General features: G+C 41.2%; 1 protein-coding gene across 1 annotated transcript in view; it reads right to left on the minus strand.

The window, feature by feature from the left end:
• vps13b (vacuolar protein sorting 13 homolog B) overlaps nucleotides 1–13,187 on the minus strand; it is a 378,602-nt gene that overhangs the window by 258,764 nt on the left and 106,651 nt on the right. Inside the window, 2 exon segments of the mRNA XM_088999785.1 lie at nucleotides 10,683–10,862; nucleotides 12,224–12,358. Coding sequence (XP_088855911.1) covers nucleotides 10,683–10,862; nucleotides 12,224–12,358 — 315 coding nt within the window.

Below are 13,187 nucleotides of genomic sequence, written 5' to 3' on the forward strand. Positions count from 1 at the left end.
CATAATGAAGCAAGGGTTACCACTGTGCAAATCTCTGAATTAGAAAGTCAAAATCAGTCTGTGTATCATTCACTCATTCACTCATTCACTCATCAATGCAACAAATCAGAAAAAAGTGGATGACTTAATCCAATTTACAAAAACTAAGTCTGAATTCAAATATAATGGAACATTTTAGCTCCAAATAGAAAATAAAAATGCTTTTAAAAAAGGTTATGGGACTGAATTTCATTTTTAAATGTTATCAGCATTTACATGACCCAAGAGTTTTGGAATTACACGTAAAGGACAAGTTGTGTCCGTAATTTGTAAAATAACTTCAAATGACTTCTACTGAGCGTATTTTACAAAGATTCCACCGCATATAGCTATATATTACGTTTTAAGACTCGCGCTGAATATTCAGGAAGTCTTCTTTGTGAGTGGGTGACGTCATGGGAGGTATCGTCACTGACCGAGAAAGTGACATACAATGCATTTTGGGTACTTTGTTTGCTCTGAAAACTTCGTGTTAATCCGTGTTGATGGCGACATTAGAAGGAAAACACATAAATAATGTGAAGATGAATCGTTGTGTGTTGCACCAAGACTACTATTTGATACTCTCTGATACAAATTCCCATCAGCCCATTACCAACGGACCTGGGGCGCCATCTTGTGCATTTTCTGGGATGCGACATTGGTGTCATTGACGGCTCGAAAAGATATGGGAGGACTCCTTTAATCGATTGCAAACGTTTATGCTTTCCTCTTCAGAACTATTTGAATCATATTCATAACTGGAAGAGTAACAAGAAAGCATCTTCTCCGAATCTGAACTCCGTGAGCCCATTGTTGTGTTTCTTGAGCAAGGCAAGACGACCTGGCGTGATGTCACGAACTCAAAATTTGCAGTTTTGAGATGATTTGTGGCAGTTTTTGGAGACTTTACGTTATTTTAATTGGTGTTTTGCAATTGACTAAAAATATCAGCCTGCGTGTTTTGGGCATTTTAGATGCTATAAAACGTTTGTCTGATGTCAGTTAGCAAACAAAAAAATAGTGTCGGTTGTCCTTTAAGGAACATAATGCATCTTATTAGTTGCCACAATCAGTTTGGACTAGGGCTGAACAATTAATTCAATTTGCAAGATAATTCTGCCTTGATAAAAAGTGATTTTGTAATTACAAAAACTACTGTTTGACTGTCTTACTGTTTGAATGTTTACTCGATTTGGAAGTAGAGGAAGAAAAGATAATGGAGGAAACGGAGGTCTTCAGAGCAGGTAGAAGTCCACGTGCCTTTTTAGCTTTAAATAATGTCAGACGAGACCTTGTGGTGGGTGTCGAACAATAATGAAAAAAATACTGTGTGTGTGTGCGTGCGTGTGTGTGTGTGTGTGTGTCAAAGTCAGCTTTATTGTCAAATACGCTAATATGCAAGACATATAGCACAGATGAAATTAATGTCCTCTCGGACCCAGCGTGCAAGGCACTTATAGTGTGGCTAAAAAATGACAGACAATTGACAACAGACAATACATGTAATTTCTGAATGTAAAGTCAGGTAGTGTCATATGTAAAGTGACGTAGTGTAGTAATGCAAAAAAAAGGTTGAAGTGAGGTCTTGCAGAAGAAAACCAAAAAGAAAAAAAAATAGAGTTCAGGATGATAGTACAGTGTGTAGCGTGTACTTAGAGTTTGGCGAGTGTGGCAGTGGGAAGGGGCAGGGGGGCAGTGCTGGGAGGGAGTTGAGTCTGCCTGGTGGCAATCAGGAGAATGTGTGCATGTGTGTGTGTTGGGGGGCCTGATTGTGTATGTGTTTTGTTTATGCTGCAATTTTTTAGCTGACTTTCGTCGGAGAGCATGTGTTTTTGAAATAATTGCAGTCTGATATGTGCCATACGTATGTGTAGAACTGAATATGTGAAGGAAACATTTTGAGTGCATATGTTTGAATATATTTGCAAATATGTACATTTAAATATACTTTTGGGCTGAATTTTAATAGTTTTTTTCACCTGTGCATGCACATACCCTGTGAGAAAGTGGGGGACACTGAACGGAAAGCATGCACTCCAGACATAATAATGACCAATAAAAATGATGATTGCACAATCTTGAATTCAGTTATTTATTGTTATACTGTATTTTGAGCATTTCTTCAGAAAAAAAAACAATCATTTTGTTTTTATTTATAATACTGTACATCCAAATATCAAAGTTTCTTTTAAATGCTGCAGTCAATACTGGTCCGTTCTGAATGGCAATCTTGCAGATCCTTAACTGATATACAGTGAAGTCTCGTTATATCGATATCGTTTATATTGATAATACTGCTTATTACGACACTATTTTCATTTCCCGTGCACATTTCTATTCTTTTTATGTATAATTAGTTCCGTTTAGTACAATTCGTGGTTTTTACGATAATCCGGTTACTACGGTGCTCTTTTTCATCTCCCGCCGGCCATTTTGCTATATACACGCCATCGGTCGCGCCATTGGTCGACTTGGTCACGTGACTTGGTCACGTGAGTTGGTTACGTGACCAGCTCCCGCGTAGCAGAGCCATTTTCATTTTCAGACGCTAGCTTGTGTGTAGCAGACGAGATTGAAGTGTTTGTGGTAAAAGGTCTGTGTAAGCTCTCAGTCGTATAGGAGTGGTCCATCGATGAGAAGGTTTCTTCAGCCGTCATCTGTACAAATTTGAAGGTTTCGGACGTTTCGCCTCCTATCCAAGAGGCTTCGTCAGCGAACTAAAGTCTGACTGGTCGTATCGGCCCTATTTATATATCCCTAATATCCAGACATGGCGGCGCCGGACACAGCTATGATAGGTCCCTACTCTCAGGTTGGGGGGAGCAGAGGACCCCTCCCTGTGGCCCTACTGATTGTTCCTACATTCCTGACTAACGACTGGCCTATTTCCCCCACTCCCACCGGTATCACCTCGTCAGCATAACGAATGTTGCCTAACCTGTTTTGCCTAAGCAGGCTATTGTATGAACGATCCAAGTTGAACCTCACCCCACCAGACCGGTTTAATGAAGGATTTAGTTGTTTTATGAGAATCGTTTCTTTTACCCCCCTTTCAAACCATCTATGTTCTTTCGCTAAGATTTTAACCTCATTGTCGTCAAATGAGTGGTTGCTAGCTTTTAGGTGCAAATGTACTGCCAATTTAGGCCCACTTGTATTATCCCTGCGATGTTGATAAAGTTTTTTTTGAGAATTTGTTGAGTCTCCCCAATGTACTGCTCTTTACAATTTTCATTCTTACAATGTATGGAATAAACTACACTACTTTGTTTTTCATTTGGCAGCCTATCTTTTGGATGCACTAATTTTTTCCTTAATGTGTTTATCGGTTTGAAATAAGTAGGAATTTTATGTTGCCAAAGGACTCTTTGTAATTTTTCAGAAACTCCTGCAATGTAAGGTACTGCTACTCCTCTCCTTTTTGTATCTTGAGAATTATTGATTTCATTCCCTATTCTTTCTTTCTGACATTTGCTGAATGACCACTGCGGGTACCCACAGTTAGTGAGTGCTCGCCTGATATGTTTTGACTCCTTTTCTCTACCTTCAATGCTAGTTGGTATTAGTTTAGCCCTATGCTGGAGGGTTCTGATAACTCCTAGTTTGTGTTGTAAAGGGTAGTTAGAATAAAAAAGTAAGCATTGGTCAGTGTGCGTAGCCTTCCTAAAGACTTCTGTTTTTAGCGCTCTGTCCTCTTTTATAGTGACTTTAGAATCCAAGAAGGCTAGTTGGTTCTCTTTAATGTCCTCTCGAGTAAATTTAATGTTGATGTCTACAGAGTTGAGGTGATCTGTGAAGGATTGAATTTCTTGTTTTTTAATTATGACAAAAGTATCGGCCACATATCTAAACCAGTGTCTAGGTTTTGTCCCCGGGAAGAATGTGAGGGCCTGTTTCTCCATCTCTTCCATGTACAGATTAGCCACTATGGCTTTGTGTTAAAAGGTAAAAATGGGAAGCAGAAGAAGATTGATGACTTTTTTAAATTGCATACATAATACAGTAAGATGTAAGCGCTGCAGTTTCACCCTCTACACCTCGGACTTCAATTACAACACCCCAACCTGCCACCTTCAGAAGTTCTCTGACGACTCAGCTATTGTCGGCCTCGTTACAGAGGGAGACGATAGGGAGTACAGGGGACTGACAAAGGACTTTGTGGACTGGTGCCAGCAGAATCACCTCCAGATCAACACCGGGAAAACCAAGGAGCTGGTGGTGGACTTCTGCAGGAAACAATCCTCACCTGCACCATTGAACATCCAGGGTTCGGACATTGAGAGGGTGACCTCCTACAAGTACCTGGGTGTTACTCTCAACAATAAACTGGACTGGACAACAAACACGGATGCCCTAATCAAAAAGGGACAGAGTCGCCTCTTCCTACTCAGGAAACTGAGGTCTTTTGGAGTTCAGGGGTCACTCCTAAAGACTTTCTCTGACTCTGTGGTGGCTTCAGCCATCCACTATGGCATTGTCTGCTGGTCAGGCAGCATCACCACCCGGGACAGAAAAAGACTGGAGCCCTTTGTCAAGCGGGCCAGTTCTGTCCTGGGCTGCTCGCTGGACTCTCTGGAGGAGGTGGGCAACAGACGGACGCTAGCTAAACTAAAAGCTATGACGGACAGCCCCTCCCACCCCCCCTGCCCACCCTGACAGCACTGGGTAGCTCCTTTAGCCAGAGACTATTACACCCGCGCTGCAAGAAGGAGAGGTACCGCCGCTCGTTCCTACCAACTGCTGTCAGGCTTCACAATTCTCAATGATCACATGTGAAAAAAAAAAGAAAAAAAAAAAACAAAACTGGACACTTGTAAATATGGGTTGTTGCAATATATCAAAATGCATTTCTTGATTCTGCACTATGTACATTTTTTTTTCTTATGGAACGGTTTTGCACATTTACATTTGCACAGTATACAGTTGACATTTTTATTTTGTTATGCTTAGAATATCTTGTTTTCTATCCTTTCACCCCACCCCAACCCCATTTCAATTGCTGCTGTGGACTGCAAATTTCCCTATTGTGGGACGAATAAAGGTATTCTGATTCTGATTCCCTGTTGTGTTATGTACATGCCCACTGTACTGTATATGAATGCAATCGTTTTTTGCAACAATGTTTCTTGTTTTGTCTGCTGAAGCGTGATGATTTTGAAAATGACCGTACATTCCATATTGTGTATTAAAGGACAACCGATGTCACTTTTTATTCAAATGCAAAACACCAATAAAAATGACTTCACGCCAAGACGTCTTGCATTGCTTGTGAATCCAAACAATGGCTTCAGATTTGAATAATATGCTTTCTTGTTACACATCCAGTTATGAATATGATTCAAATACACTATAGTTCTGAAGAGGAAAGCATACATGTTTGCAATCGATTAAAGAATTATATGTGCCATTTTGAGGCAACATTGGGGGAACATCTCTCACCTGAAAAAAAAAGAGGCACAAAATGGCGAGCTCATGGCCAGCTCCGTTTCTTATAATTTCAATGAGAATCTGGAAAAGTGTCAGTTGCTTCCGATTCACAATCCCTACTGTCATGTCTGATCTATAGTCCAAGCGTCGTTGTGATTTGGCCAGTGCCAAATAAACATATGGGGGAAGTGATATCAAGAGAGAGAGGCGGTTCGCCTGAGACAGAGGCGTAGCGCCAGCCACACGCCAATCCAACCCCAGTCATCACTGTCAGCTCATAGTGTTTCAGACATTATCTCAAATCTCTGCCCACTGTGTCTCAGCCTCATGAGCCAGTCAAACTTTAAGCACTGTGAGACTGGCCTGAGATCGCTTCACAGATGAGCAGCTCTGGTAATGGGCTGTGAGTGACCTCAATAGCCAGCTCTGAGTGAGTTCCCTCGGGTCTAATCACCCCATTACCAGCTCTGCTTCCCACATTTGTATTGTTGAATATGATGAGGCGAACAGTCATGCAGATGAAAAAGACAACCGAGGTATACAGAGCATTCAGATGGTATTGACAGGGCTTCACTTTTTTATAGCACTAACAAGAGTGCCTAAACATATCCCTTTTCATTATGATATTCTCCAGACTACATCTCCTCAATCCATTGTTGATGCACATTTAGCAATAATTAAATTTCATCTTTCATAATATGATGCCAAGACTGGCACGCCGATCTTTGTCTTGTAGCTGCTGTAATCATTAATCTTTCCTGGCAACTCTGAAGCAAGGTTTGGTTGGGTGGGTAGTTTCGGTCGCTGTGTCAGCAAAATGGTCCTCAAGTGACTCCTTTAATATATTGGTTCTGTGCTTGGTATCATTGTCCACTTGAAAGATCACCCGTCACGCCAGTCTAAATGTAATCAGATTCAGAAAGCCTTCAATAGTGCCACAGTGCGGAAACTTGCAAAGGTGCTCTGGAGCAATTTATCATCTTTCTCTCCATTCCTACAATCATATTTTACTCCATCTTGACTTTTCTCTCAGCTCCTTCCCAGCTCTCGAAGGTTCAAGTCAGAATTTACATTATGTGCCTCAATCAAAGCAAAACTGTGTATGAGCATTTTTGTTGCACAATGTAGAGCTTACAACCGTTGAGGGAATGACAAAACGCTCACTCGTCACACCCGTGACACTGATTGTTCTGAATATTTAAAAACAATGTCATTAGTTTTACCCCTGCTTCGGAAAATACTTCAATATGGCACCAGTGGGAGACTGGAGTCGCTCATAACTCATTGGGGGAGAAAGCCCGTGTCTCTCCACCGAACAGAAGCGTATTACAGTGACACACATTCATATTAGTACGGACAGATAGGTTCTCCCTCTTCCATCAACGCAAAAGACATAAGTCATCACACTTTATTTAAGTTAGACATTGGGACACATCGCTGGCTGAGCCCACAGGGCCGTAGAAAATTTGTACCACAGGTGTGGTACGAGTGGCTGATTGGCAAAACAGCATCACAAATAAAAATTCCTGGCTGCCACAGAAAAAAAAATCTACTTAGCATGATTTAACTACCAGCATTCGTCACTGTGGGCATGATATTGGCCAGGTCATGGGTGGTTTGTTGCTTCTTTTAAATGACATCTGGCATAGAGGTCAAAGAGAATTTTGTCTCCCATGGTTGGTTTGGTCCCATGGTTTTTTTTTCTTGATCACCGCAAAAATGAAACTGAATTCAATTGAGATCCCAAAAAAAGCAAAATAGTGTGAAAGCATCTCTAGGAAAGGAGCAGTGGTAGCACTTGGGACACCTGCACTTGTTGCTAAACGACTTGTGAACAAAGTGTGTTCGGTCTAATTTTTCATTGAGTATCTCACAAGACTTTTTTCTCATAATGAAGCATGAAATGTATTTTTAGTTTAAGTTTGTCTCCTCTGGATTTATCAGACAGCCAACGTTCAAGCCAGCAGCTTAAAACCATCATGCTGCTGCCTGAAACAAAGCCAGCCTGTTGATTTACCACTCGACGGAGCGCATGAACACACGCACAGGAGTGAAAGGGAGTATGATAGATGGACATATGAAAGTACAGCAGGTCTTTGAAATATTGTAATGGAGGAGAGTACCAAGGGATATCCCAAAATTCACACCTCATCTTCGGTGCAACTCATTCAAAGTCTCCGGTTCCAGAAAAGAGAGGGTGTGTGATTCAAGGCATGCAGGGGCAACACTTGCTGGAGCGTGTCTGTTGCCGAAATATTCAGATCAAAGGCAGGTGGCCCTTCTTTGTCCCATCTGCTCTCATGAGGCTGTGGTCTAAAAGCTTCCGTACTGCAAGATGCCACCTCTGTTTTACTGCTGTGAACAGGTAAACTCAGTTAAAACATTCAAGTACTTTTCGCCTTTCTGAGACAGTCGGTGATCCACAGTGATCAGTTATTTAATGCTGCTCCATCTTACAAGAAAAAAAAAAAACCTACATTCTGGTGAAGATTATCCTAATTTGTGAATGACTAATTTGAGCATGATAGACTGAATAGAAAACTGTTCTAAATCTATTAGAAAACATACGTTCTGTATATTGTTTAAAAAAAAGTCAGACCACATCCAAAGATGCATTTAATGAAAATGTCAAGACATAAATTTATATTAAAGATCGCATTGTTGGTGTATACCCTTATTTTCATTGCCGCTGCGGTTTGGTAAAGAGATCAAAACTGGAGTCTTTTATAGGGAAGATCTTAAACATTTGCTCTACTCTGAGTATGCTTGATTAAATGTAACATTTTCAGAACGCTGAGAGTTCTAAGAAAAGCATAAATCACTGTCTTGCAGCTGCTGCCGTGCTTAGGGAAAACACATGCTATCCCTCACTCATTCGCTCGTTTTGTCTTCGCTATGATCATAAAGCACACCCGACCCAACAGTCCCTCCTCCACTGTTGCGAGTCACTGTGGTGCAGGGTGGCGGGAAACACCTGCAGGCCGCTGCTCGCCCTGAAGTCGAGCATAAAGCCAAGCTCCTCACACGCCCTCTGGCCCTGTGCTCCCTCTGGTCCCCAACATTAGGCCTGTCCAAGGCCCCAAAGTCTCCCTCATCAATCAGCAGTGACAGGCCAAGATCAAGCCAAAGAGGACTGCAAAAGTCCATGCACCAAAATAATAAGTCACCAGAGTATCACCGGGGGTTTGAGCGAATGATGTGATCAAAGATTTCAAAAATCCCAAATAAATGATGACGTAAATGTGCAATATCCAGCTGAGCGCGGTACTTCTCTGATGTCAAATGTGGGGTTTATCTGCATTATTTCATGAATTGTACGTGTGACTTTTCTCTGACGGCGATCAGAAAAGCTTTACAAAACACGGCACAACACATTACCCAACACTCATTTTGTTACGTGAGTGCAAGCAAATGTGTTTTTAGTTTCAAGATGACTAAAAAAATAGAAAATATGGATAAATAACGGTCCATATTCTAAATGTGAAAGATAATAAAGGTGAGTGAGGTGTTTCAGAAAAGTTACAGCACTTTTGTCATACAAGATAATTTGTAATTCCAATTTCCACAATAAACCTTCTCAATCTTGCTGGAGTGAAACACGTTTCCAGCCTTCTCTGTCACCCCTGCACTTCGGTCAGGAATCTTCCATGATCCTGCACAGCACCATCATCACAGCCATTTTGATGTTATCCCACAGTTTTCCTTCATAAGTCCATTGAGCATGGGAAAAAAGTGCCCCAGGAGGAAAATATTCTTTTTGAAGAGGAACTGTCAGATGCACAGACCATGGTGAGCAGACACATTTTCAAGGAACCAGTTCTGTCAATACGTGTCTACATTTTCTCAACAAGTGAATGAAGAACTTACCCAAGGACGGAAAACATTTGGCACAAGCAAGACGTATAGTTTCGGATTTAATTTTGTCGTTTGTGACAACTTGGCTCATACAGACGAATATTAGTTACTTTAATGATGTTTTTGTGTTTAACTCTACTTCACCAGTCCTGCACTCAATCAAACATGCTTGATGCTAAGGCCAGAGGAGCAAAAATTCTGGAATGTCCTGATTACAAAATAACGGCCCATGATTCAGTCCTATTGGTGCAAAGGCGGTAGCTCATTAAGACGAGTGCAACTCCTGCTTTCATCTCAGCCAGACTGAAACGTTGCATTCATCATTCCATTAACACTGCTCTCACAGGCTTCCCGTCACCCTTTGGATGACGGCCGGGACATTGAATAGGTGGACTAAAAGCTTTGATGTAAGCCTGCCCTCAATACAAAACACAGGCCTATAATCACATACTCAAAATATGTCCGTTTCATACAAACGTTAGGACAAATGAGAACTTGAACACAGCAACGCAGTTTTCAAACACATCTCTCAGATGTTTGATAGGACACATGCGTGGAGTAAAATGTGGCAGTCAAGCCAAATTTACTTTCCAATAATTGCATACTCTCAACTTTAACTGTATTAACAGATGAAATATTTCTGACAGTGGTTCTGTGCATATGGAGGGGGGTATTTTTATTTATTTATGTGTGGTTCTAAATAAATGCAACAGAGAAATAAGTGAAAATATAAGAACTAAAACAAACAAACACTATACGTACAAATGCTTCTTGAGATTTCAATTTGAAGAATGGAGAAAGGATACAAACTCCTCCATTGAAAAGGAGTCTGCTTATAAATAAATAAATTAATTAATTAATAAATAAATAAGATTCCAATGTTTTTCCTAGTTATCAAAGTTAAGGCCGGTGGCCAGATCTTGTTCACCACATCATTTCCCAAAATCCACAATGCCCCCCCAAGGCAAACGGTAACAATAACGTGCCCCGATGACAGAAATGAGTTTGACACCCTTACTTTAATAAAAAATGTTGATTTTATGAATCAATGTGAAATGAGACAATGCTGAGGACAAAAAACGCATTTTGGATAAAGGTTAAATAAAAACAACATTTTCTAGCACAATGGATGTTCCCAATTTGAGTGTTTTCATTACCCTACGAGCCACAACACCAGTCAACAACGGAGGCCAATCTGGCATTAAGATACTTTCACTGCTAATGTACAAAGCGCAGTTTGGAGGAGACTATAGACTGGACACTCATTTCTGTCCGTTAAATCTGCTGTTCATTAGTTGCGGGAATGTTAAATGGAATGATCCAATGTAATCTGTAAAGTGCAGTTTTCTATGTCACCATATAATAGCCAAAGTGTTTACCTGAGTTCCTGCAATTGTCTGCTTCGTGTGGCACTTGCACAGAAAATGCCAGGAGGTCGGGAGCCAAAATGGATTCAGGTTTGCGACTCTCGTTTAGCCATCGCCTGATATGAAGTTCCTTTGTGTCGGAGGGGCCCTGGATCAGCGGAACAAGTTTCTCCTTTACGACTTCCCCTGAGCCTATCGGGCAGAAGCAACATCCAGTCTCCAGTAACAAAAGCATTACAAGACAAATTATAAATGTTGCTAAATATAGCATTTTGTATCTTACACTGAAAGCCAAAATAAAATAGGAGCTCTAAAAATTCGCAACACAATCCTATATGTCAATTATGCAACAGCTGCAGCCGTAACAAAGCGATTTACAGAACATTTAGTTCATCGGAAAGGTTGGTGCTTTTGGACAGTCCGCGGCTGGATGGATGCCTGGCTTGAGGAGCACAGGATGAGAAGAAAGGAGCGTCAGCGCCGAGCGCCGATGCGTATGTGGAACTGTCGCGGCTTGGAATTGAATCGGATTTACGTGGGACTACAGATGTGAGACAATCTTCGTCAATGGATGCTACAGCTTTGTGTTTGCTTTCAACATTTAGCTTGTAGTAGACGAGCATATCCACCATGACGCCCCGGATCCACGGGTGAAAAGGATGCTTTATTCCTCTCCTCTTTCATCTAGAACAGCTTCATGCAACAAAGAGGGTGCAGAAAGTGCTTACGATTGAATAACTGTCTGTGTCTTTGTGTTGTAATATTATTTGTTATTTAGCTTTTTTTGTTCTTTTGACTTCAATATGGCGCCGCCAGAGTGGCTGCCTTCCTAGCAGCTCATGTATTTTGTTTTTCCATTTCTTCTTTCCTTTCTCCTCTTCCTTTCATAACTTTGCTGCTATGAAATGTAAATGTCTCCACTGCGAGACTAGTAAAGGCCAATGCAATCCAATTTAAGAATAATAGCAATGCAACACAAAGCAAACCCATCGACCTTAAATACTTTTAAATGTCACAGGAATAGAATTGCAATGAAAAAAAAAAACATGACACCCGTGAAGTGCATATTGACAAAGCATTGTAAAGTTAAGAGCAACAATGTAAAAGTCACCTACCGAGTTTCAAACATCACATTTTGATACGCATAAACGTTAACATCATCATACAACGTATGTGCTGTACAATATAATGGATGTTGAATATTGGATTACAACCAATTGCTTGTGCTTATGTTATTTCTTTGTATGTCTATATCAAAAGCTCCAGTAAATGTTAAACTCCTGATATCATATGTTCAGGTTGACCTGTTGGACTATAACATCCGTGTGTCAAAGACATGACCAAAGCCCAGTGACAACACCGCAGGAGTACACAGGAACTTAATCACACAGTCGGAAGTGAATCAACATAAAGAAGAAAGGTGAGGAGACAGAACGAAGAACATAAAAGCAGAAGTTTGGAAAAGTAAAAGACACTCCAATGCAATCCAGTCGGTCTCTCTCTCTCCCTCCTACACAGGCAGTAAAGTTTTAACAGGGCACAGCTGCACACACCTGGGGTCCTGGCACACACTTTTACAGCTCCCACGGTTCCAGAGGCGCATTTCACTGTTGCGCGGCTGCAGAACTTCAGCTCCAGATTTTGGAGTGAGCCCTCAAGAGTCGGTGACGAGCCTCGAGATTTCACACCTAATAAAAGATCGGGGGAGGGAAGAACAAGGAAAAAGCAGTGAACATGAATTAAATTCGACATCTTTAAATACTGTTGCAGTGGCTTCATTAAACACTCGGTTGCCATTTAATTGTTATTGACCCCTTTCTTTTGCAAAGTTCTGAACAACCAGATCTTAAACAGAACTGATGTGAACCCAGAAGATGAACTTTGACATGTACTTAGAACCAGAGTCCTAAAGTACAGCTCAATATAGAATACTTACCCACAATTCACTTTGCTAGGCAGGCGAAACATTGTGATTGACACTCACACATACATAAACAGTACAACAGACGATAGCTATTTTTTAATTCTGTCCGCAAAAAAAAAAAAATACATATGCATCAAAATGTAATAATCTCATGCACATTTTGGCCAAGCAGGTTCAAATGCTTAGTGCATTCTGACACCACCATTTCAAAGTCCCGAAAACAGGAATGCCACCCCTATGGAGCCAGGCCCGAAGGTCGGAATCTAAGACGACAAGCACCTGGGAGCCCAGCCTGCGCCGATGGGGCCCAGCCAGAGAAAAGAAGTCTCCCTTCTCAAAGGCTCACCACCTGTAGGAGGGGCCAAAAGGGCAGTATGGTTTTCGTCCTGGCAGTAAAACAGTAGCTCTACACTATTGGCAGGGTTCTCAGGGGTGCGTGGCAGTTACCCCAACCGGTCTAAATGTGCTGTGTGAACTTGTATAAATGATTTATTTTGCCTTGAAGAAATCTGTGATGTACAAAACGTCATGGTGCAGACAGTTTAGGGGCCTAAATTAGATTTATCTTAATTGCATTCTACAGTATTTACATT

The sequence above is a fragment of the Hippocampus bargibanti genome, linkage group LG06 (genome assembly GCF_051943395.1).
Source record: "Hippocampus bargibanti isolate YZ-2025 linkage group LG06, ASM5194339v1, whole genome shotgun sequence".
Taxonomy (NCBI): Eukaryota; Metazoa; Chordata; class Actinopteri; order Syngnathiformes; family Syngnathidae; genus Hippocampus; species Hippocampus bargibanti.